This window comes from Protobothrops mucrosquamatus, unplaced genomic scaffold (assembly GCF_001527695.2).
Source record: "Protobothrops mucrosquamatus isolate PMUCROS unplaced genomic scaffold, P.Mucros_1.0 scaffold2464, whole genome shotgun sequence".
In the NCBI taxonomy this organism is placed as follows: domain Eukaryota; kingdom Metazoa; phylum Chordata; class Lepidosauria; order Squamata; family Viperidae; genus Protobothrops; species Protobothrops mucrosquamatus.
In genome coordinates, this window is record NW_015388534.1 from 39,094 (window position 1) to 65,907 (window position 26,814).

At 39.7% G+C, this 26,814-nt stretch overlaps 1 protein-coding gene across 1 annotated transcript in view; it reads left to right on the forward strand.

Annotated features, from left to right (window-relative positions):
- Positions 1 to 26,495, forward strand: part of DCBLD1 (discoidin, CUB and LCCL domain containing 1) — a 37,959-nt gene extending 11,464 nt beyond the window's left edge. The window contains exons 3-15 of the mRNA XM_015825052.2: positions 2,919 to 3,053; positions 3,866 to 3,917; positions 4,991 to 5,063; positions 6,978 to 7,111; positions 7,823 to 7,863; positions 9,134 to 9,349; positions 10,337 to 10,461; positions 12,316 to 12,463; positions 12,555 to 12,671; positions 13,426 to 13,516; positions 17,195 to 17,244; positions 18,367 to 18,486; positions 25,168 to 26,495. Of these exons, the coding sequence (XP_015680538.1) occupies positions 2,919 to 3,053; positions 3,866 to 3,917; positions 4,991 to 5,063; positions 6,978 to 7,111; positions 7,823 to 7,863; positions 9,134 to 9,349; positions 10,337 to 10,461; positions 12,316 to 12,463; positions 12,555 to 12,671; positions 13,426 to 13,516; positions 17,195 to 17,244; positions 18,367 to 18,486; positions 25,168 to 25,667 (1,802 nt within the window). The 3' untranslated portion in view covers positions 25,668 to 26,495. The remainder of the gene's footprint in view (positions 1 to 2,918; positions 3,054 to 3,865; positions 3,918 to 4,990; positions 5,064 to 6,977; positions 7,112 to 7,822; positions 7,864 to 9,133; positions 9,350 to 10,336; positions 10,462 to 12,315; positions 12,464 to 12,554; positions 12,672 to 13,425; positions 13,517 to 17,194; positions 17,245 to 18,366; positions 18,487 to 25,167) is intronic.
- Positions 26,496 to 26,814: the final 319 nt, after the last annotated feature.

Genomic DNA, 26,814 nt, shown 5'->3' on the forward strand with positions numbered 1-26,814 from the left:
AATACTGTATGTTTCCTAGCCTCAGACCAGTCAACCTTAGAATGAATCAGCAGTCTTAATTACTGAACACTTGAGGGCAAGACAGGTCATTGGGAAATATAAGAGATACTAGAAGCATATCTGTGGGAAAATGTCTGGAGGCAAATTTAGTCTGAAAAAACGGAATGGGGGAAAATGTTTATTTCTCTTGTAGCCTTCAAAACATAAAATAACCATTTCTTTCCATCCTATTTTTTTAAAGTACACATTAAGTATTGACTTCCAGATCATGTTGCAAATTTATTTTTATTCATTAAACAAATCGATTTACAACCATAATAAAGCCCGGAATTACGATTGTAAGTCATGGAAGGTCATCATGGGATCACGCCCAATTTTATGACCTTTTTTGCAGCAATTGTTAAATGCCCAGTTATTAAGCGAATGCCACAGTCATTAAATGAACCTTCCTCTAAATGGAAACTTTTTGGTGGAAAGCAGCAAAAAATGCCAAAACCCATTGTTACCTAACTGCGGGATGCTCTAAATGTGAGCTGGTTGACAAGTGCTCCACATATGATCATGTGACCATGCAGCCATCAGAACTTTGAGAATGGGTCATCAGGAGTTCTGGAGTGTCCTGCCTAACTTTGAATGGCTGCCTATATATATATTACACATATGCTGACTGGGAACTGATAAATCAAACCCTGGATGATTATGAAGGACAGTCAAGCTGCGGTATTTCACTGTCTCCAATGTAATATTACCATTTTCATGAAGAATCGCGGCTGCATCTGAAAGCTTCCTCGGTTCTGCTGTTTAATGCTCCAGAGACTTTTATGGCCAGTATTAGTTTCTCTTGAGGAGTTAATTGCAGTCCTTTCTGCCTTCGGTTGTTATATTTTTAAACTATAACAGTTTTTTTGTGTGGTAGAAATACCACCTAGAAGTATTAATAGGGAAAGGCTGGTAGAAATGGTTTCTAATGATATAAAACACTTTGGACTACAGCAAAACAAGCTGTGATTATGCTTCATCACATAGCTCTTAACTCTTAAAGCAAGTAAGAACATTTAAAAGTGTGTGCTACAATTTTTGGTGGTCTGTAATTTAGGCCTTCTATAAACATAATTCAGGCTTCCTCCAATCTGTCTTTTATTAAAATAAAAACTCTTAAGCAAGCATAATTACATCCTGCAATGGCTCTTTAGCCTTAAGGAATGTTTAAGGTCTTAGTAATTTAACAGGAGACAGGAGACAATAATTCCTAGGTGTGTGCAAAATGTTTTGAATTCAAACTATTTTGAATTTGAAACATCCTGTTTTGAGTTTGAAACCCTCTGGATGTGAACTTGGTTGTCGTGATCATTTTTGAGGATTTTTCACTCAGAGTAAAAAGATTAAACCTTTAATCTTTGAATACTTCCTTTGTCCTTCAGGACATCAGATCTTACATTAAAGATAACTTTCTCTTCCAAGTATTCCATGCAATTTTGAATTGATTTCCCGCTGATATGTACATAGGTCTGGTCAACTTCCATGCTAAAATGAGGTCACATCTAAATGTTTCTGACCTATCAACTTGACTCACAATCTTTATACTTACAGAATTCTCAATAAGTGAAACCTACAAAAACCTGAATTACTTGCTTTTGTGGACATTTTAATTCTCTTTAATGTTTATACATTATATAATAATACGTATGACATAAGAGATTTTGGATCTAGAACACGAGTGTCAAACACGTCACGTGACATGTCGTGACATATCATGCCTTTTTTCGCATTGCTGGAGCTGGGGTGGGCGCGGCCTCTGCATGATGCAACCGGGCTGTGGGCCTGCAGTTTGATACCCCTGGTCTAGAATAATACTGTTTTACATCCTGCACATAATAATTATCTTTTGCAATTTATAGATTGCTATTCACTCTCTTTATTTTCTGCTATCGCTAGATCTCCTATCTTTTTTCTCTAAATTTCTTCATTTAATTTTTACAATTTATTTATATCTCCAAATTGTTTACAACTTTCAGTTGAGCATTTCCAATTGTTTTCGCCTTGCTTTCTAACAAATATTTTATAATGCTTTGAGGAAAGTAATGCTGCATTAATTATTAAAAATTACAGTTAGATAAAATGGCGACCTAAGCCAGCAAAAGCATTTCCAAATTTTCTAAAGAGTTCAAATATAAAAACTAACATCTTAAAAATTTTTAATTAATGAAATTGGTTCCATTATAATGCTCTATAGTTTGGATCTAAAAATGTTTAGTGCATTTAACTTCCCATGTAAAAAAATAAAATTGTTACTAAACTTTTAATAAACTATTTCTCAAAACAGAAGAAGAAAATAAGGAAAAGGATTGCTGTTTTTTTTAATAGAAATAACTAAATGTGAATATATAGTTTGCAAATAGTGCTACATATATTAATGTATTTAAAAGATTTATATGGCTATCTTAAAACATGAGGGACAGTTCACAGCAGTAATAAAACTACAAATCATAAAATCACAAAACTAAAAGCAAGAACTAAAAAAAACATACATTATATGAATGTATTTATTACATGTTTACATATTTATTTATATATTTATTACATTTATTAAGTATGTATTTATCACATATACTGTGTTTAGACCTTAAATGATAATTGTCAGGTTTTGTTATTTACTGCTCTTTTAAGAAAGCTATACTTTCAAAACTACTGAATTCTGGTTATGTACAGTACTTGAAACTAAAATAATCTGAAATGTTAATATCAGTGTTTCTTTTTTATTGAATGAAAGGTGGCAAGATTGTAGCTATTTAACTAACTTCAAAGATTGCAAGTCAAATATGCACATAGTATAAACTAAGTTCTACGGATTTATTTATTTTTTTGGTGTGTCTCTGTTGTATGGAGCAAGTCTCCAATTATACTTGTTCTATTTTTAGGACCTTATTGTGGCAATGTGCCCATCCCAAATGAAATAATCTTGGATTCCCGTGAAGTAACCATTCGCTTTGAGAGCAGGTCCCATATATCTGGTAGGGGCTTTCTCCTGTCCTTCACCAGCAGTGATCATCCAGGTAAAGTGGAAAACCTCAAATGAATATAGGTAGGAATTGAGATGAGCTGTCAAGGGAACAGTGACTACAAAATCAACTGGTCACTGTTCTCATTCCTTAGTTTTGGGAAGCAAGGATAACCTAAATGCTAGTGACCTTTAATCACCGTCCCTTATTTGGCTGCCTGCTTGTCTTGCTTCTTATGGAAATGGGAAAGTGGCCAGACTGTAGTGAGAGTGCCTTTTTGCTGGTATGCCAAGCATTCTGAACAGAAAGAAGAAGCAAGCAGAGAGAAATTGCCTTTCATCTTACTATTTCAGTACTAATGGTTGCAGTCAGAAATTGATATTGGAAAAATCTGTATGTTGGCATGAAAGAACTTGAATGTCTACTCTGTTGCCAAGTTGTACATAAAAATCTATCTTTTCTTGTTCTTGATTTATGACAGAGCATGTAAGTCTGACTGACTGTCAGACCATGGATAAGACAGTTCTTGCTAAACTAGAATTTCACACAAGTAAAATATGTAAATTCTGACATTAGGGTTTAAACGATGACTCTTCCCTCAAGATGTTTGTTAAATTGAAATTTTGCTGTAATTTCTTTTTGGGGGAAAAAAGTAGATCCAATTGAAGAAGTCTATGAGAAGGACAGGGAAGATAAAACAAAGGTTATGAAGGGGGGAACAAATGTTGCAGGGCCTCTGTGGCTCTTAATTCTTCTTAAATGACACTTTAACTTTAACTGACTAAGTCTGTATGCATGGACTTCTGAATATAAATTCACAAGTACTTGTATCTTCCTGATTGAGAAATAACTTTTACTTTGAACAGATCTAATCACATGTCTGGAGAAAGGCAACCACTACACAAAGCTGGAGTATAGGTACGTATAGGCTTAAGGGCTAGACTCTGGCTGTCAAGTTGCATCTTGCTTGTAACACATTTATTGCTGATAATGGATATAACCATAAGCCAGGAACCCTACTGCCAACCACAGGAATGTGTTTGTCGGGAAATACTTGGAGGCATCTGCCTATGTGATTATCTGCTTGATGCTTGCCTGAGTCTCAGGCAGTGAAGACTTCTTTGGGAAGACTTTTCATTCCAAATGTAATGAAGGAATGCTGCAACAGAACACTGCACTGTCCTAATATATAGCGACTTGTGATGCCAAAATAAGTCAGGACTGTGCTTTTGGTATTGACGATGTCTGGCTCCTAACCACAGAAAGAAGTATTTCATGCAGTAGCTTGGAAAATAAAGGCATATAAGCAAGAAATAGTTTCAGAAGCGGTGGGGATGGACATCTTTTTTAGTTGGACTTGTTGCTGGCTAATGAGTCGAGGAATATGCATGTGATCATAGTGTTATTCAGAGCATGCATGCTTTGTTCACACCCAGAAGAATTTTAGTAAGGATGAATGAAACCACAAGGCAGACTCTCAGGAGTGATCTCACTGGTTACTTTCCTCTTTTTCTTGCTTTTTTCAAACTTGTTGTTGTAACCCTCAGAAACCTCCAGTGTCTTTGATAGCTGCTGCTAGTGGACTCTGTGGACTCTGCAGCATCTTGGAGAATTGTCCACATCCGTAAAAGCTACAGAAACAGTTTAACATACTGCAAATGCCATCAAGGTCTAACTAGCCATGTTGTAAAAGCTGGACCTGGGAGGGCAGGTAAAACTGTGACAGTATGTAGTGGGTTATAGAACAACTCTTTGTACATAACATCCAGCTCAAGTATGACAGCAAGAAACAAACAACATGCATTCCAGTTGCTGCTGTTGTGGGTGTTTCTGCTATTCCATAGAGCGTGTGAATCAACTGGAATTTTGAGGGGGAAGGCCTTGATCTTAGTGTCATTTGTGTTTATGCCTATATTTATGAGTGTGTGTCCATACTGCACTACATTACTAATCTCTACTTCAACTAATGAGCCCCTTTTTCCCCCTGACAGCAGATACTGTCCACCTGGTTGCAGAGATATAATAGGAGATATTTCTGGTAATATCATAGAAGGCTACAGAGATGTAAGTACCCCAACGTAAGAGCAGATTGAGAAGAAAAAAGTAGCAGCACTGTTTTCTAGATGTTTTTGACTAGTCAATAAAACATTTAACTTAAGTCAAAGCCGGTACAATAAATTATTATGCAACATGGAGCATATTAAGATCTGGAAATAGTGATATGAACAGGTGCAGATAATCTTGAAAAATCAGGCTTAAAGATGAGAAGCACATAAAGAGTGTTTTTTTCGTTTAACTAATATAGTTCAGGCTAAATGGTTGGTAGTCTGACAGATAGAACTGTTTTTCTGTTAAACTAAAAAGTCCATCTGTTGTGATCTGAAATCTGTTTTGAAAGTTAGGTTCAGTAATATATTTTGCAGGAATCCTATTGTGAATGAAGATCAGAGAAACTGCTATTACACCACTTAATAGGGTGGAATGAATCATAAAATAGTTTATGGTCAGTATCCACTAAGTATCTCCAGCAGGTGGCCATCAAGCCTAAATAACTCTGCATGACACTGCTACCCTATGTTCAGCTGGTGGTCTAATAGAAACCGTAGATCAGGGGTGTCAAACTGCCGGCCCGCTGGCCGGACGTATCACGCGGAAGCCGCGCCCACCCCATTGCCGGCAATGGCAAAACAGTCCCATGACATTGCGAGTTTGACATGCCTGCCCTAGATCCTTCTAGGAACCTTATTGCCCAGCCAATAAGCCTGGTGTCTCAAATCCTATATCAGAGGATCAGCTATAGAAGGCACCGTGGACACATTTAAACATCACTCCATTGGATTTAGATCAGTGCTTAGGTCAAGATTATTTTGAATTTTGATTTTGTCCTCATCTACAAATCTGATAAGCCTCCTTTCTGTGACATCCTCCAGATCATTTGGCAGAGGTGTCTCAGTGTTGCTCGCTGGAGCAAAGCAGCACTTCAAATCTAAAAACAAGTTCTGCCCCCATTGCCCCTAGTAGTTGATGCTTTGAGGCAGACCACTTCATGTGTTGTTTTGCTTGAATGAAAATGTCTTCTGGCACATATGAACAGAACAGCTAGTAAGACAGTTGCCTCGCTACAACATTGCATCTTCACTGTAAGGCAGTGTTTCTCAACCTTGACAATTTTAAGGCATGTGGACTTCAACTCCCAGAATTCCACAGCCAGCATTGCTGGCTGTGGAATTCTGGGAATTGAAGTCCACATGCCTTAAAATTGTCAAGGTTGAGAAACACTGCTGTAAGGCATAGCAAAAGAGGTATTGCTTCACCCGAAAAGCTCCATTGATGGGGAAGGTCACAGAAAGATCAGTTGAAGCCACATGTATATTTAGGCTTTGCACACAGTTTGGAGGTACAGAGGGAATTATGTATGTTTTGATCTGGTCAATATAATGACTGGTTGTTCTTTTATTATTATTCCCATAGTGTTCACTTATATGTATATTTATGTGGGTGTGTAGTTTCATTTAGATCAATTGCCAATTGATATAATCTTCACGTGCCATTCCTTTTGATCCAGTTTACATATCAGGCTTAATAGACTCTTTTAGGCAATAATCCAATGTCCTTCTCCTCATTATAATTAGAGTACCTAAACTAAAGGACCAAAGCAGGTGGCATTATGCTTCTCCACCTGTATTTTGAGGAAACGGCATTTAATGGTTTCTGAGCAAGGACAGATTGCTGCGTTGTAAAATATTAACCTGAGAACATATTTACCTAACAAGTCAAGTTGTTGCAATCTTTTCCGAAGTAATGCTGTCTCTTCTCCAGTTAAATAGATAATTTGCAGGGAAAGATTACGTTCCTTTTCTGTTAGACTTGATTTTTGAAAGAGTGGCCTCTTTTGTTGGCTAGATGGATGTGATTGATTTAAGTACTAAAATATAATCTTCGGTTTGTTTGTTTGTTAATTTGACTTTGTTACACCAGACATCCTTTTTGTGCAAATCCGCCATACATGCTGGAATCATTGCAGATGAAGTGGGTGGCCAGATCAATGTAGTTCAGATGAAAGGAAAAAATCGGTATCAGGGTATCTTGGCCAATGGTGTCCTTTCCCACGAGTAAGTATTGTTTTGTCTTTTGGCTTATGATATGCTTACTTAAAGGCAGGATATAGTAGTGTGCAGCATGTTTCCTTTTCTTTCAGAATAAGTCATAATTAAACTAGGACGCCTAAATAACCATAATTTGATCTGCAACTAAAATTATGTTTGCGTATGCTATCCTTAACATAATGAGACATATAACTGTGTGTTCCCATACAAAGTTGTTTCCCTTTTTTTTTACGCAATTGGTCTGCACGTCCCTTAGCATGAGCAACTGAACCAGATTTTCTAAAGTTAAATATTGTTCTGTTGTAATTAATACAGACTTCTTAATTTGCTTGATGAATCATTCAAAGAGAAAAGCCAATTGTGGGAATTAGCTTTGTTCAGTTATTAATTGAAGATATATGTGTCAAAATTCAGTGGTTGGTTGCTAAAATGTGATATTAAACTGGTTCCTGAACTAAACAGCAAATAAAATGCATTTATTACTTGGGGTCCTTTGCACAACCTCAACACTACAGTTAAATAATAATAGGCATCAGATCTGTCACCATTATTCAAAGTCACGGAAGGAGTTCATCCTTTGAAATAGAAGTGCTAACAAAATCATACATAAAATAGCTTTGGTTGGCTGGTTGGCTGATAAATATAGATGGATAATACACACAAAAATGTATCTATGACAATATATAGTTAACATTATGGTATCTTTTTTCTTGACAGTGGATCTCTATCAGACAAGCGATTTATTTTTAACTCAAACGGTAAGGAGTATTATTATTTTGCTTTTTTTGTTCAATGAAGCCTAATGATTTTAATTAGTACTTCAAAGCTGTTATCATTATAAATATTATTCAGATATTACTCAGAACTAAATTCACTTGCTTTGCTATCAAGTAGGCGTTTAGACAAGCAATCCTCAACTTACAACCATTCAACTACCGTTCAAAATTATGATGGTGCTGAACAGAGTTATTACCCTTGTCTGAAGTTATGGCTGTTGCAGCACCCTCACTGTCACATAGTCAAGATTCAGGCGCTTGGCAATCCACCCATCCTTATGATTGGCTGCAGGGGCACTGCAACTGCCCCTACCTATCCATCTCTCCCCACCCCCATCCCCCATTTCAACACCTCACTAGCACGCACAAAGCTGGCTTGGCACTTTTTCTCACCACTTACGTATGTGTTGTTCTGCAGCTGCTGACAAGGTATTGCCCAGACAACACAAAGGCACAACCTTCCTGTCAAGATTGCCTCATGTCTTCCTGCAAGCGAGTCATCTTCTTGTGACGGTTCAGATTGCCTGATTTGGAGAAGGACCCTTTGAGAGAATGGGGTCTACTTGCAGGATGGCACAAGGTGACCTTGGGAGGAAAGCTGCACCTTACATCGGCTGGGAGTGTCTGTCAGCAGCTACTGAACAACATTAAGATTAGTAGACCTGGGTGTGATGGGACAGGGAGAGGATTCAGGCTTCCTGGCTCATGATAGGTTATCAAGTGCCAGTGGGTGCTGGAGGTCTTCTACTCGAGACACCCTGCACTCCAGTTAATGATATGTGCAATCACTTAATGACAGCAGCTGGGAGGTCTTTGAGTGAAGCAGTAAGGTGGGTGTCTCACTTAACGACTGCTTTCCTCAGTGTCTAAAATTCCAGTCCCAATTGTGGTTGATAGTCAATGACTACTTGTAACTTTATATAGCTGAACTCTTTTAACAGTGTGCTTGGGTTCAGCGCACTTTGAACACCAACTATTCTTCATTGTGTTGTTGATGATGCAGCTTAGAATTAAGACTGTTGTCAGAATAATACCATCTTTGGAAATCAAAACCTTCAATTTGGAATTTATCCAATTCAGCTAAATAATGTATCAGTGCTTCTTATCAACAACTAAGTTCAGATGTTGGGTTCTGATTTGAGTAGAGCATTAAACATATCCAGGATAGATGTCTTACTGGGCAAAGCAAGTATTTTTATGATACAGTGTGTACAGTGAAAACAAAAATTCACATTCTTTTTATAATTGAAAGGTTGTGACAAAGCACTGAACTTAGGAGGTGGAGATGCTTTGAATATTCAGATGACTGCATCATCATCCTGGGATGAAATCAGTGAAGTTGGGGACTTAGTTGAGTGGTCTCCTCAGAAAGCTTGGCTTAAAGTTCCTGGACCATCTTGGGCAGCGAACCAAAGTAACCATCAGCAGTGGCTGGAAATTGACTTGGGAGAGAAAACTAGAATTACAGGTCAGTTCGGAGGCTTTCTGCTCAGTACAGCAGCATATGCTTTTGACACACGTGCCATGATGTCGTGTGCAGTTATGAAAAGTGTGGTCTTTGCATCCTGAGGGCACAACCACTACTTTTTCATTTTGAGTGTTGGATTCTGCAGATGCTTCTGAGTCAATTATTCATGGAATAAAATAATTCTATAATTCAGTGGTATGTTCAGACGGCATGGTAAGTTAGAGCTAAACAATTCTGGCTATGTGTTGCTACTTTGGGCCCAAACTTTCTCACTTGGTTCTGATGCAAAAGAAAGTGGCTAAATAAACCTAAATCTCTGCGTCTTACAAGAAGAGCCCATGTTTGTGTACTGTTCATATGGTCTTGCTTTGGTTGCATTTCTTGTGCTCTGTGTTTAGAAACTTGCTTTTCTCCATAATGTTTTGCATCCTGAAGCCTCCATTTTGTTTTAAAGAACTGTATAAACCAGGGGTAGGTAACCTTGGCTCTTTTATGACTCGTGGACTTCAACTCCCAGAATTTCTGAGCCAGCATGGCTGGCTCAGGAATTCTGGGAGTTGAAGTCCACGAGTCATAAAAGAGCCAAAGTTGCCTACCCCTGGTATAAACTAATCTGGTATGGATGATAAAATGCAACGTGAGAATTGTTCCTAGTTACTAGCCAGTGAAATCATTTATGCCTTATTAATGTGGGGTTGAACTACATTTGTATGTAAAATCACAATCCAGAATTTACATATTGTGTGGTTCTTATTACTATTTGTGGAAAATTAGGCTTCTTCAATGGATACATATTTGTATCTACTGATAGAAGGTATGCATGTAAACAAATGTTTAAAACATTAGTAGTGGAAATGGTGATAAAATATAACGCTAACGGTGACGCTTTTAAGTTTGGTCTCAATATATTAATATTATTTGAAGAAAAGTTTAGTTTCAGTTTTACTAATGAATAAAAACTATATTTCTCTTTTGTTTCATTACAAGGAATTAGAACTACTGGATCTACTGTGCTTCATTTTAATTATTACATTGAGACATTTGTTGTGAATTATAAAAATAATAACTCAAAATGGAGACCTTACAAAGGAATCTTAAGCAACGAAGAAAAGGTAATGCTGGTTAGGGGATGGGGAATGGAGGAAGAATGGGATTATTAGGTTTTTTCCCTTCAATACTTTGGTTTTGTTTTTTTATGATTGGAGCAGCAGTGTTAGACTCATCAAGGTGAAAATCTTATTGATTGAAATGAGGTTCCAGTGGCCTTAAGTGTGGCTGAATAGCTTGCTATATTACTAGCATTCAGAAGTTAGTGGTAATTGCTTCATGGTAGAGCAACTATTAAAACATAAAGAGATTATACAGGTAGTCCTCGACTTACAAAAGTTCATTTAGTGATCATTCAATGATACAAGGGCACTGAAAAAAGTGACTTATGACCATTTTTCATACATAGGACTGTAGCAGCATCCCCATGCTCTTTTGATCAAAATTCAGGTGCAACTGACTCGTATTTATTACGGTTGCAGTACCTTGGGGTCATGTGATCATCTTTTGTGACCTTCTGACAAGCAAAGTCAATGGGGAAATCCAGATTCACTTAACAACTGTGTTACTAACTTAAGTGATTGACTTAACAACTGTGATAATCAAGGTAGCAAATGGGGCAAAACTCATTTAACAAATGTCTCATTTAGCAACAGAAATTTTGGGCTCAGTTGTGGTTGTAAGTCAAGGACTACATGTATTTTTATATGTGCTCTGTACACTAGCAGTAGTGAAATAAGAAATGTTGTTAACAAATGGACATCTATGGAGATTCTCAGTCATCCAGATTATGTTGTCCCACAGGTGCCTTTTTCCAGAGGCAACTGGACTTTCTTGTTTTTCTTTGAAGTTGTTTCGCTTCTCATCCAAGAATCTTCTTCAGCCCAGAAGCAACTTCTTGGATGAGAAGCGAAACGTCTTCAAAGAAAAACAATAACGTCCAGTTGCCTCTGGAAAAAGCACCTTTGGGTTAACAAATGGACAAAATCTTAAAACATACAACAGAAAGGTTTGCCCTTAAAAACCTATTTTTTCACATGCAAGGCAGAACGTGGACAGTGTATCTGCCATTGTTCAGAAAAGTGTACAAACATTTAATAGTAATTTGTTTATTCAACGCTTCTCTGAAAATTTAACCAAAAATGAATCTCCATGATATTTATTTACTAAAACCTGGGGAGGGGAGGGATTAAAAAATGGTTCCGAATGGGTTGGTTTTCTCCACAATTTCTTTCAACAGGTGGGAAAAGCCCCTCCTACATAGAATGAGGTAGCCTTTCCGTTTTCCAGATGTCTAGGCTTACAATGGCACATAATGATCCTGTAGATTTCATTACCATAAGATACAGAAATAGCCACTAGCCTGGATAGCTTTAAAGGGGAACTGGATACATACACAGAGAATAGGATTGTTGAGGGCCATTAGTACTATAGATTCAGTATTCTCTTTGGTTGGGGGAAGCATGATTGCAAATACCAGTTGCAAACAAAGATGGGTGGAGTTTTGAGTAGTCCAAGGTTGACCACTATGAGAAACAAAATATCCATTTAAAATGGGCCTTGGCCCACAATAGTAGAGCTTTTTGTTATTGTGCTGACTTGGAAGTTTGTGGCATCCAGATTCAGATTCTTCAGTTCTATCAAGTAGGTCTTCTCTATGCCAGACACTGCTCAAATTGGGGCCTGACAGAGCATTTGCTATTAAGCCAGTCAAAAAAACTACGCTATTTCTAATATTGTAGTCATTGACAAAGCAGATTTGAATTGCTCAGTTAAACCTCCTCTTACAATATTTCCTTGAAAGATTAATTTGTGGAATAAGAATTATGTTATTGTCTTTTATTAATCTCCACTTTCTCTTTCTCTTATATTGATTATCCTGTTTTGTGTGTGTTTAATTGTTTTCCTCCGTGTTACAGGTATTCAAAGCCAACTCAAATCATGGAGATGTAGTTCGGAATAATTTTATTCCCCCTATAGTAGCTCGCTTTCTAAGAATTATTCCACAGAGCTGGCACAAAAGAATAGCCCTGAAGGTGGAACTTATTGGTTGTCGAGCAGCCCAAAGTAAGCCATTTTTATCTTTACAGATCTGATAAAAAGTAGAATCTGATTGTCCCACAAATGGGATGTTGACATTTTTTTCATCTGTTTGTAGGTAACAGCTCTCTTATTCATCCACTCGGGCAGAGACCAAGTCAAAGCACCAGTGTTTCAACTAAAAAAGATGACCGATCAATCACAGAATATATACCGTTAGTTGAAACCAACTCAGGTATGACAATCAATGTAATCCTATGTATGTGAAATGGAGGAGAAAAGTTACCATCCATTCTTAGTTGTTGGGAACAACCATTCAAAAAACGGTCACACTGCCCGGTCCCCAGGCAGGCAGTTCCCATCCCTCCCCTCCTCCCCCACCCCCCAAATACACACATTTTCTGTGTTTATCTTCTTTCCTCATATTTGTCCAGCATCTCACTTGTGGCTTCTGCTTCCTGAGATGGTATCACTGCAGTCTGATAGGACAGTAACAGTCTTTCAGTGACATATTTTGCTTTCTTCAAAAATAAAACGGAAGAGGAAGTGGGCAGCAGTCTGCTCCCATTTTCATCCTTAAATACTCTCTCCCAGTGGTCTGAAATCACACCATTGGAATTCTGCTATGTTGGCAGCATCATTTAATCATAATGGGCTTGAAACAGTGATTCAATAATAAGCTTATTGAATAATGAGCCTACACCAATGCGATCCAACTATGGAGGACAAGTTATTTGGCACTTACACTAGCCATTTTTCCATCACAACCTCTCTGATATATATATAGGTTTTTAAAGTCCCAGTAGGCTAGCACTCCATCAGTTTTGTTTTTGTAATAGAATAAAGAGTGCCTGCTTTACAAGAGGTGTACTCCTATTTGTATGATAATGCAGTGTGATCATTAGTGCATAATGCAGCTCTCAAGTCAGCTTTCTAGCTTTATTTTTCAACATATTTTAGATCTTGATTTATATTTTACTTATTTTAAGGATTGAATCTTACGGCTATCATTATTCCAACACTGGTGGCGCTTTTCCTGCTCTTGTTACTGGGAATCTGCATCTTTATTGCACTGCGAAAGTATGTGATTTATTTCTCATTTAGAACTGAGATACATAATCATTGTCATAATTTGGATAGATGCAGCTGCTTTATTCATTATAATGTTTCAAAAGTAATTGGTAGATAAAAATTAATTCCAATGGGGAAGATATTGTTTTGTTTAATGGTTTTATATATTAATTCTTTAAACTATTGCATGTCTGATATCTCATTTAATTCCCAACAGTTTTAATTAATTTAGTTTATCAGGCTCCCACAATTCTGAGTCTCCAAGAGATGTGTGCTTTCTCTCTCTCCTTTCCTCATTCATTCATTAACATTCATTTGCATACTGTATATACTGGTGGATAAGCCTATCAATGAATAAGCCGAGTCTTAAATTGTAACCAAAATACCATGAAAAAATGTGCCACGTGTAAATAAGATGGCCCTCCAAATTTTTGAATGTTTTCATTTTTACAATTGACTATTTATGGATGGTATAATTTTCATAGTATTTTGTTTAAAAATTCCAGGGATGGCTTATCCATCAGAATTATACAGAATACATGGGTTCTTTTTTAAAAAAAAAACAAAAAAAAAACATTACTGTATATGTTAGCTCAGTGTTTCTCAACCTTGACAATTTTAAGGCATGCTGGCTGTGGAATTCTGGGAGTTGAAGTCCACATGCCTTAAAATTGTCATGGTTGAGAAACACTGTGTTAGCTGAAAAGCCCATCGATGGATAAACCAAGCCCAATTTTGGTGGTGTATTTTGGAATCTACAATTCTTGGTTTATCCATGAGAATATGTGATAATTATAAATTGCACCTAACAAAAAGGGAGAGATTTAGGGAGAGCTGACTGTAGATTGCTTGACAAAGTGTGCCAGCCCAGAGAGGTTCCTTCCACATTTCGTGGGGGAGCATAGCAGAAGAGCAAGATCAAAGCATTGTTTCAAGATGCTTTCAGGCTCCTCTGTGAATTCATTAAGTGTTAATTATTTGCATGAAGGATTAGCTCAGAATAGGATAGCTGCACTTGGTTTAGCCTTGAAAGAGAGAAACATTTTTTTTAAAACGCACTCAATCATTAAAAGAGAGCTGAGGCAGAGGGGGGAAAAATGGTTTGTAATGAGGTATTGATTGTTGTGATTTCTGAACTTAGACAAAGAAATGGCATACGAAAAATATCCTCAGAGCAAGTTATTTTTCTCTCTCTCTCTTCCTTCTTTCTCTTTCTTATGAAGACACTGTTAAATAAGACTGTAGTTTGGTGATTGTTGGCCGATCATGGAATAGAAACCTATTTGCTCTGAAACCTTGATTTAAAGTATCGCTGTTTAGCAAATTTTAGATGCAGAGGACCAGATTTCAATCTGGATGTCCACTGGTATAATGGACAAATCCTCTAAATCCAAAGTAGTCTAGACGAGATAGATATAGTTATTGTTTCCCCAAAAGTAAGACCTACCCCGAAAATAAGCCCTAGCTTGATTTTTGGGGGTGGGCCTAATATAAATCCTACCCTGAAAATAAGCCCTAGTTTTGGATTGAGACACACACCTAAAAATCCAGCAAGGGCGGGGATAGGGGGTGGAGCTGCCCCATATGCCCCACACCCACTTACTTTGCAGGTACTCGTCGCTGGCCTACTTCTTCTGCGGCGTCTCCAGGCCTGCATTTCATAGTCAAAGGCCGTTCTGGAAGGCCTCTGCAGCCGAGAACCGAGCTATGGATTCAACCATAGCTCTGTTCTTGGCTGCAGTGGCCTTCCGGAAAGGCCTTTGACTGCATAATGCAGGCCAGAGCTCCATTCTCAGTTGCAGAACGAAGCTGCTTCTTCGACCGCAGAAAAAGTGGGCTGGCTGGGTGGGGCTGTTGTGTCGGAGATGAGTGGAAAAGACACCTCCCCCCCTGAAAATAAGACCTGGTGCCTCTTTTGGAGGATATATATATATATATGTATATGCATATATATATATATTACCTTAACTTTCAACATCTGCAGCGGTTCATGTCCCAGATTTCATTATGTGGTTTACCTTTCAATTTGCATAATACATTAACAAAAATCACAGTGATTATGTACTGTACTTTCATATTTAATAGACATTTGGGAGTATCCAATACCCCCTTCCTGCAAGTTATTCCTATTAAAATAAGGTGTCACTGTCCTGTAGCTTTTCACCATGCTTTCTTTCTGAATTGTATTGTATATCACAGTAAGCCCAAAAAATGAGTTCCACAGAGCTGCATGGAGATTGCTTTTTGAGTAAGCACATGTTCGGGCTGCTGGTGACCAGGGAGAAATTTGTAGGCATGGACACAACCTGATTGACACACTGAGTTGACATCCTGTCAAATCATCTTACACTCCATTTTCCTCCTTGCCAAGCCATCTAGTCTTAGTGAAGAACGAACTTTCTAACTCCTCTTCACCCTAGAACCTGATGAAAGGAATAGCATTACTGGACAGGCAGATACGAACCGGTTCCTTATCTTAAGTAATCTTTTCAAATAAAGGATTGGGTAGGAGCCCTCTGCTGTTTTACAACCACAAAATGATCCATTGGAACAGAAGGTCATACATGTCACATGATGCTACCGATTGCCTCAGCCGTGCATAGCTCAAGCTTAGATTCATGAGATGAATTCTATTATTTGTAAATTATAGCTTGATCAATGGCACAAATACCAATTTTGGAGGCTATGTATATTTCAGAGCAGCCTTAGTTTACATAAGACAGGTTTACCTTAGCCTTAGTTTACATAGCTGGCTAGGGAATTCTGGGAATTGAAGTCCACAAGTCTTAAAGTTTCCAAGGTTGGGGACCCCTGATCATAAGACATTCAACATATTACTAGGCTATCTGGCTGGTTAACAAACTAAAAATATATACCTTTTTATGATGTGTCAGAGATTGGGAAAGAGATTCATCATCATATCAGTTTTATTCAAAAGATGCTAGACTAGGACTGGGGAGACCCAGGTACAGACATTACCTACCCTACTTATGAACAGATTAAGTTCTGGGAGGCTCTTTACAAGTCCAAACTAATATAAAAAACATGTGGTAGAGTATCTGGGTGGATCTGCAAACAGCATGCCAGAAACTAACCTTTTCCTGGCTTCCGGGACCTTTTAGGACTTGTGGACAGATTTGCTCATTTCTGCAAAAGTTTGCAACTTGAAAGTTTGTAAGTAGGGCAATATCTATACAAATTTTCACTTAGATGTGGAAGCTTACTGGCTGTCTTTAAATTAGTTGTTCTCTCTAGTCCAATCTACCTGCAGAGTCCATGTGGCAATAAAACAAACAGAGATCTCCATTTTTTAAGCCACCTTGAACTCATGAAGGAAATGCTATCAATTGAATAAATAAACTGGGAAATTGTGAACTTCTTGATTTGTTTGTTTAATGAAGCTGTGAATATAAATAAAAATTATTTAAATCAAAGCCCCATAGCACTTGAACTTGGAAGTCCAGTGAAAATATAGTAAGGAAAGCTATGTATCTGATTTCCAGGAAAAATAACACATCTGCCCACGATTTGCAGATTCTTGACAATATCCATGGTAGTAAACCTTGGGAAGACATAAGCCTGAAAATTCAGAATTGTCTGCAGTTTGGAATTTACCAAGTGATAGTAGATTCTGTGAAAGTTGAACTGAAGCAGGAAATGTGCCACTGATCTTGTTCTTCATTACAGAAAATGGAAGAAAGGTGCTACGTATGGTTCATCTGACACTGGAAAACCAAGTTAGTGGCAATCTTTTATTTTTGTTATATGACAAGAAGAAATATAAAAATGTTTCCTGTTGATCAGTAATATCTTTTGGATTCCACCTTTCTGTGTCCTGACCTATGTATCATGTTTTATATATAATGAGTTAAGTAGAGCTGGACATTCAGAGAGAGCTGGCACTGATATCTCTGATCCTGCTCATCCTCTTTTTCAGCTTCTCTGATTGCTCTGTGGGAATTTGTGGATAGGTTCTTTTATTTGTTCCCTTGCCATTTGTGGCTGCAGGTATGATGTATGATGCTATACAATCTCCAAGGTTTTTACAGAGCACTTTTATGTATTATGCTGCTGCTTTGACTCTCCAGCAGGGTCTGGCTTTGATGAGAAGCACAGCAAGGCCTAAATTTCAGTAGCACTAGAATTTTGAAGGACACATTAAAAAAAAGTGTAACATATTTTCGTGACTGTACAAGAAATAAAAAGCTGCTTTCCACAGGGTATTTTGTAGAGCTAGAAATCTTGTGTATACAAGCTGAGGTTTTTCTGTCTCCCTTGAGAAATAGCTTCCACACACTAGCTCTTTGCCATCTAAAAAGGAACATATAAACCTCCATTACTATAAGAGGTAAGAAAACTATTTGCATCCTAGCAAAATTCCTGTCGATCTCGCAGTTCGAAAGCATGCAAATACGAGTAGGTACCACTTCGGTGGGAAGGTCCCATGCGCCTTTGGCATATAGCTATGCTGGCCACATGACCACAGAAATTGTCTTTGGACAACACTGGCTTCCACAGCCAAGAAACAGAGGTGAGCACCATGCCCTGGAGTCAGACACAACTGACAGGGAAACTTTTTACCTTTATCTTAGAATTCTGTTCAAGTGGGCCTCTATCATTTTGAGCCTTACAGAGATCATTTGATAGTGCTAATGCTAGTTGTGAAGATTCTGATAACAAACTACAATTCTGTCCTGTTGTTTTCCAAATCATTTTAAACACAATTTTATGATAATCACCTAATAAATCTATATGCCACCAACAACTTAAGAGTAAATAGATTCTATGCACGCAGTGCTTTAGATTACCTTTTGAGATTAAACATAGCTAGGATCTAAATTTCTAGGTTTCTGTTCTAGGTTTCTGGAAACAAATCCAACCACCCTTTGTCCGATATCAGTCTGCAGAATTCACCATCACTTACACTAACGAAAAAGAGACACCCAAAAAGCTGGAACTGATCACAAGCGAGATGGCAGGTAACTCTTCTGAAAACAGTCACTGTTTCTGACACTATAACGTGCAAAATATTTGATCTCCCTCTCCTTAGTTAGTGAAAGACAGTGTAGTTCACATATTTATAATAATTTTCTCTGTTCAGAAAGGCTTGCTTTCCTAGATTCTAAATGCATTACAAGGAACTTTCCTGCCCTTTGTCAAACTTTTGCATATTTTAAAAAAAGTAATGTACAGGCAGTCCTTAAGGTACGGTCATTCATTCAGTGACCATTCAAAGGCGCAAAGGTGCTTTTCCAAAAGGTAACCAGACTTTCTTGGTTTATTTTCTTTGAAAACATTTTGCTTCTCATCCAAGAAGCTTCGGTTTGTGTTTCCCTGAAAATAAGACCCAGTCTTATTTTTATTTTATTTTTTATTTTTTGCTCCAAAAGAGGCACCAGGTCTTATTTTGGGGGGTGTCTTTTCCACTTACCTTGCGGCGGCGGCACCAACAGCCCTGCCCAGCCGGCCCACTTCTTCTGCGGCTGAAGAAGCAGCTTCTTTCTGCAGCTGAGAATGGAGCTCCAGCATCTGAGGCCTTTCTGGAAGGCCTCTGCAGCCGAGAACCGAGCTATGGATTCAATCCGTAGCTCGGTTCTTGGCTGCAGAGTGCTTCCGGAAAGGCGTCTGACTGCAAAATACAGGCCAGAGCTCCATTGACAGCTGCAGAATGAAGCTGCTCCTTCGGCCACAGAAGAGGTGGGCCGGCAAGGTGAGGCAAGTGTTGATCTATGGGAGGCCTAACTGCAATGGGGAAGCTCCACCACCACCACTGCCCTAGCTTGATTTTTAGGTATGCGCCTCGCCTCAAAACTACGGCTTATTTTGGGGGTAGGGCTTATATTAGCCCCCCCCAAATCAAGCTAGGGCTTATTTTTGGGGTAGGTCTTACTTTCGGGAATACACAGTAACTGATCAGTGGGGAATGGAAGGAAGGAAGTCCAGTTGCTTTTTGGAAAACCGCCTTTGGGAGAACCATGACCTGGATGATTGAAAATCTCTGTAGACGTTCAAATATGACTAAAATACAGATAGAATTTAAGCCAGAATTGTTTTTGTTAGGAATACTAGGATCTAACTATGGGAAAGAGAATGAGTATTTAATATTTACATGTATTGACAGCTGCGAGAATAGCATTTGCCCAATATTGGAAAAATGAAAATGTACCATCTGATCAGATGATAATTAGGAAAATTCTAGAATGTGCAGAAATGGACAGACTAACCCTAGAGATTAAAGAGAAAGAAGACTCAGTTTATTTTAAAACATGGGAAAACTTTTATCAATGGTTAGCAAAATGAGTTAGCGAGACCAACAAAGATACTGGAGGCTAAAACATATAAGGAATGGTTGCTGGAATTGGGTATATCTAGTTTAATGAAGAGAAGGACGAGAGGGGACATGATAGCAGTGTTCCAATATCTCAGGGGCTGCCACAAAGAAGAGGGAGTCAAGCTATTCTCCAAAGCACCTGAAGGCAGGACAAGAAGCAATGGATGGAAACTAACGAAAGAGAGAAGCAATCTAGAACTAAGGAGAAACTTCCTGACAGTTAGAACAATTAGCCAGTGGAACAACCTGCCTCCAGAAGCGGTGAATGCACCAACACTGGAAGTTTTTAAGAAGACTGGACAGCCATTTGTCCGAAATGGTATAGGGTTACCTGCCTGACCTCCAAGGTCCCTTCCAACTTTTATTATTATTATTATTATTATTATTATTATTATTATTATTATTATATTATTTTATTATTGTGAAATTTATTAAGATGATTGATGTTTATTGACTAGTTGACATGCTCTATAATTATTGCTATTTTTGTTGACTACAGCTTCTTATTATTATATTAACTATTCCCACTGAATATCTGTATCCGGACGATAGTTTGTTTGCTAAAGCTTGGAATGTTATTGGGGGCAACCCCACTGTTGTACCTACCCCCACCCCCACCCCACCCTGAATCCCACTACCTATATCGATCCTCTTCTTCCCCTACCTTTATAAAACCTAATAAAATATTGTTAAAAGAGAAAAAAAAGAAAATCTCTGTAGACGTTCAGAGGCATAGTGATGAATGGTAGTTACACTTTTTCTCGAAGTTATGGCCATTGTAGCAGCCTCAGTCCTGGGATCAAAATTTGGATAATTGACAACTCGCCTGCACTTAAACTACAGAGGCACTTCAACTCTCTCCATCCATCTATGTCTCTCTCCCCCCCCCCTTTTTGACTTCCCTGCATTCCACTGGCCCTGTCAGCCTGCCACATTGGCCTACTAGCCCTGACACCCTTGTTCAGAAGCCTTCCAAAATCTCACAAGAAGCCTGCATGTGATTGGAACAAGGGCAGGCACTGTCTGGACGAGGGGCAGGTATGGCTTGTCAGTAGAGGCAGGAAAAAGACAGCAAAGATCAGATGGAGCAGTAAGGCCAGCAGGGGCAGTGAACACAGGACAGTGGAGGACAAGATAGCCAGAAGGGCAGAGACGGGGGGGGGGGGGAGAGGGAGGCATGTCAGAAGAATTGAAGAGGAGACAGTCCCTCAGGCTCAGGGTTGGGACGGATCAGGCTGGAAATGGCTTGGATCAGGGTGGACCCTTGGCTCAGAATCAGTGGGATTCAATTAACAGCAACCAGGACTGCTGTCATTAAGGACACATGACCTCATGCTTTACAACCACATCACTTAGAAAATTTTAGCCTCAATTTCTGTTGTAACTCAAGGACTATCTGCATTATGTTTTAAAAATATCACTATTAATGTGCTTATATGAAACTGTTTCCATTGTTGGAATGTGCTTCTTTTCCCCAATCTCGTCCCCCGTTGCTGCTAATATTTATGAATATTTATAAAAGCTTAGAATGTTGACTAAAAGGGTTCCTGTGGCAAGAGACCACACGATGCACTGACACTAAGTGATTTCTATTCATGATTTGTTGAAATGTTCTAGAAGTTAACTTTAATGCATTCTTTCATGGGGATTTGCAATTCACTTGCTCTAATGCAAGACACCATGAAACTTTGATTGGCTCAAATAAGCAGATGGGGGATTAAAAATGGATGGGCCTTCTTTCCGTGCTTGTTAGTGTCCATGCATCAGTTATCTTATTTGAGGTATATGCATAATCCAAAGGCAATTTCTACATAGGGGGATAGAAGTTTGTTTAGTAGCTCTTCCCACCAAAAGAAGAGGCCACATTCAACTTCAGAAGTTCTAAACCAGGGCTTTTAAACCGGTGTTACACATACTACTGGTGGTACATTGGCACGTGGCAGGTAATACGCAGCCATGCCCAGCCTAGCCAAGTGTAGTGGGGGAGGAAATGAGCCAAAGCGGCACAACACAGGACTTGCCATGAGAGAGAGTCCTCGGGAGCTGCAGGGCTGCTGGGGCGAGGCAAAGGCCCAGGATTGGCACTTCCGGCTCACCCGGAAGAGAAAGGAGGAGGAGGGGGGCAGAGACAGGAAGGGATATAAAAGTATCCCTTGGATGGGAGAGTGAGAAAAAAAAATGCAGCCTTGGGGGGGGGGGAGGAAGAGTCAGTTGGAGCTGCACCAAAGAGGAGGAGGAGGGGCTAGAGAAGAGAGGAGATAAAACAGGCTGAGTGCACACACAGGTGGCAGCGACAAACAGGCAAGAAATGTAAGTGGGGAAGGGTCAGCGGCATGACAGTCCATGTCAGTGGTAGCGAACCTATGGCACGGGTGCCAGAGGCGGCACTTGGAGCCCTCTCTTTGGGCACACGTGCCGTTGCCCCAGCCTTGCCTCCCCCGCGACCCCCTCCTCTCCAGCAGCCCCCCTGAAGGAGAGTCGCCCTCGAGGGTGGCCCACACGGAGCAGCGCAGCTAAGGACATGGCAGCCAGGCAGCATAGACAAGACTCTGCCCTCACGCCCCATCATGCAGTTGATGCTGCAGGGCGCGGGCAGAGGGTGTGGCCGCCATAGTGCTGCTGGGCTGCCTGGGCGATCTGCGGCAGGCCCTGGAGGTGGTGAGTGGTCCTGTGGGCAGGCAGGGTAGGGTATGGGGGGGCAGAGCGGGGATGGGGGGCAGAACGGGGGCGGGGCAGGGAGGTGGAACTGGGGTGGGGCCAGTTTTGGGGCACTCGGTCTCTAAAATGTTCACCCTCACTGGTCCATGTTATCTGCGTTACGCCACTCAGACCCCAGCCTGCCTGGGCGAGGCAAACCAGTGAGAAGCTGAACTTATCTGGGCGCATGCAGAGGCGGCGGCGAGCGCCTGGCATCCCAGGTGATTGTTTTGCCCCACAGGCTGACCGTGTTCTGAGCTCTTCCCTTTCACCCAGGACCCTGGAGTGGGTTGGGCTGCAGGGTCCTGGTGCCCTGGGAGCTCGAGGGCCGTGCTGGGTGCTTGCCTCCGCTGCCCAGGGCTCCGGGTAGCCCATGCCACTGTCTGGGAGTCCCCTGCGTGGCCTGAGAGGGACGGTGAGGCTCCTCTGGTGGACCATGCCCTGGCACCTATTCTAGTCCCACCGGATCCCCTCCACAGCCCTGCCCGCACTTTCCACAGGCACCCCACAACCTAAGTGACGAGCTGGCCATGCCCCACAGCCATTGACTTCACTTTTCAAACAGTTGCAAAAGGTGATCAAATGACCCTGGGACACTGTGACTGTCATAAGTATGAATCAGTTGCCAAGCATCCGAATGTAAATCATGTGACCCTGCGGATGCTGCAACGATCATAAGTGTGGAAAATGGTCATCAGTCACTTTTTTCAATGCCGTTGTAACTTCGAACAGTCACTAAGCGAACTGTTGTAAGTGGAAGCTACCAGTTTATCACTTTTTTTCCTTTTTTGGGGGGGGGTCAAGTTTTTGACACCTTGCTAGGCGACTGGTGGTACTCGAATATTGCCATATCCTAAAAGTAGTACAATTCTGAAAAGGTTGATAAGCCCTGTTCTAAACAACTTTGGAAACAGGCACTTTCTCACAAAATTAATTCGATAGCTTTATGAGAGATATGATCCTCAATCTTGCAGGCCCAATTGCAGTAGCCATTGAAAACCTAGCAAAATTACAGGGAGTTCTCAACTTGCAGCCATCCATTTAGTGACTATTCAAAGTAACAATAGCACTGAAAAAAAAGTGACTTATGACTGTTTTTTGCACAACTGTTGCAAAATCCCCATGGTTACATGAAGAAAATTCGGGCACTTGACAACTAGCCTGTATTTATGACACTGTGCCAGGTCCTGTGATCACCCTTCGTAACCTTCCCAGCAGGCTTCCAACAAGCAAAATCAATGGGGGAAGCCGGGTTCGCTTAACAGCCACATGATCCACTTAACAACTGCAATGATTCTTTTTACAAATTTGTCAATAAAGGTCATAAAATGGGGTACAACTCACTTAACGACTGTCCTGCTTAGCAACAGAAATGTTGGGCTCCACTGCAGTCATAAGTTGAGGACTACCTGTATGCTGCTGCTGTTTGGTGGAGAAAGGATAGTTTGGGAAGCATTTTTAAAAATTTGCTTTAAGGAGGAGGAGGAGACTAAAATAAGCATATTTAATTTTTACCAAGTTTAATGCGCTCTGTTAAGGTTTTTTTCCTAATTCACAGGATTTAATGCAAGATATAGTGCACAACATATCTTCATGCATTTTTTTTCTTTTTATGAAGCTATCAAAACGGCACTGAATTTCAATTCTTGCAGCCTAACTTGGTAGATGTAATTTACAACTGCACTCCGTTGTTTCTTTCTTCCACTGGCGCTTGGAAGACAATCACAGAGATTTGAAATATTTTAAACAATATGTTTTCGCTACTGAAAATGTTTGCAAAGTGATAATGTTACCTGAATTTGTATATACATATCTGTAACTCTAAAGAACTCTACTTCTCTTTAGAGCAGACATGTCAAACTTGCGACATATCGGGACTGTTTTGCCATTGCCGGCAATGGGGTGGGCACGGCTTCCACGTGACAGCTCCAGCCCGCAGGCCAGCAATTGACACCCCTGCTTTAGAGTTAAGAGAGACTGGTCAACATTACCTCTTTCAGATTGCCACTGGTTTTTGTCCCTAATTGGTGGAGCATGGGGTCTTGTCTTTCTGTCCTTCAATTTTGAGAGTCTTGCCCCCAACCTCTCCTTAAACCTGCAACACTTCAGCTTGTAAACCTGCTGTCCCACTAAAGTTTGCCAGCCAACACTGCAACGTTTCTTAGCCATCACTATTCATATAATACAGGTGGTTCTTTGCTTAATGACAGTAACTGGAACCAGAATTTCCATCACTAAGTGATGCAGTTGTAAAGTGCACAGTCCCTGATTACATCGTTAAGCAAATCACCATGGACTGTTAAGCAAGGATCTCCTGTGACCCTAACTTCCTACTGGCTTCTCATTGATTTTGTTTATGGGAACTCAGCAGGGAAGATTGTAAATTGTGATCACGTGACCACAACACACTGCTATGATCCAGGCTGTCTGCCAGGTATCCAGATTATGAGCATGTGATTGCAAGAACTCTATGAGAAACGTGGAAGACCGGTCGTAAGTACCGTTCATTCAGTGCCATAACAAATTCACCATTGTACAGCAAACTACTCAGAAATTAGCATGAAATAATGTGGCTGAATAATATTCAATCTGAAGTGGAATTTTAAAGATGATGTTTCTGTCTCCTGTCTAGATTATCAACAGCCCCTCATGATAGGAACTGGGACAGTTACCCGGCAAGGATCTACTTTTAAACCAGTGGATACAGAGGATGAGAAAAAATGTCTCTCAGAAAACAGAAATCATTACAACTGCCCACAAAAAAGAAATCACCATGATTATGCACTGCCTTTGACTAATCAGGAACCAGAATATGCCACACCTATTGTAGAGCGATGCATGGGAACTGAAAATGGTTTTTCTTCAGATAATTGCTACAACATTCCTACCGTTTCCTCTTTTCCTTCTGGAACTTCTCTTGCCTTTTGCAAGGCAGATGGGAACAGTGGAGATTATAAAATACCACAAAACATTAAAGAATATGATAAACCTAAAAGTAGTATCTTGCCCGTGGTGGACTATAATATATGCTATCAAAAGCCCCAGGCCGAATCCCTCACAAATGAGGGCTATTCAACACCTAGATACAACCTCAAACCAATAAATCAGACTGCAGTGACAGCACTCTTATAATCCAGAACTCATGAAAAGCTGATGATCCAGGAAAAGGAAAGGACCTAAGGAAAACTGAATACTGACATCCGTGCAGAATTAAAGTGAGTAATGGGCTAATTTTCCTTCCTTCCTTCCACCATGAGAAGCCTTCAGAATGAAGTCTGCAAGCAGTGGATTCTCTACAGCTGAGTTGTTGGTGCTCCATCTTAATATTGTGCAATGTGTACATACAGTTTTAATTTAAAAAATAACTTAAAAGTACCTTTAATTTGTTGTCTCTCTGTTAATGAATGCACTGATTTCTAGGTGAGGCAGCATTTTAAATACAGATAATGCTCTTGGAAGTTCATATTTAGAATGGATGGTTAAGTAATTAAAAAAAGACATGTTTAAAAATTTTGCACTTCCCATACAACACAGATTTTGCCATAAGAAAGTGTTTTGCAATTTATGTATATTGTGTGATAGTAGTCCTTTTTAATTTATTCTTGATAAGTTACATGCAAGGTAAGGTACAGAATTTTCATAAGTAAAAAATATTCTTTTGCTCCTCTTAAGATTTCCATTGGTGCTGCCTACATATTATCAAGTGTGTATTCATTCACAAGTGGTAAGAATTAGAAAGCTTGTTTTTAAATGATGAAAGCTGAGATTCTCAGGGAATAGAATTAGACACAATTTTAGTGACATACTACATTCCTGTACTCCTTGAAAATCTCACAGGTCGTATAGTACTGTTAGCATCTAAAGATGAGTGGCATATATATTTGGACCAAATCTGCTTTGTTTTCCATTCTATTCTAAGCAAGATACGTTTATTTCTTCTTTGGGAAATAATGGAAAAAAATAAACTTCCTACCAAAGTTACGCAGACTGCTACCTTTGTTCTTTTTGGGGCAGGGAGAGAGGCCTTCAAGTCAGTTTTTTACTACTGGCAACTGCCTGGACGTGTCCGTGTAGTTTTCTTTGCGTGGTTTGGCCTTGTCTGCTTCTTGGGACTGAGAGTAATTGCTCAAGGTCACTCAGCTGGCCTTATGCTTAAGGCAGGATTAGAACTCATGGTCTCTTCGTTTTTAGTCTGATGTCTTAACCACAACACGAATCTGGCTCTCTCACCTTTATTCTTTTAGATTACCGTATATACTCGAGTATAAGTCGACCCGAG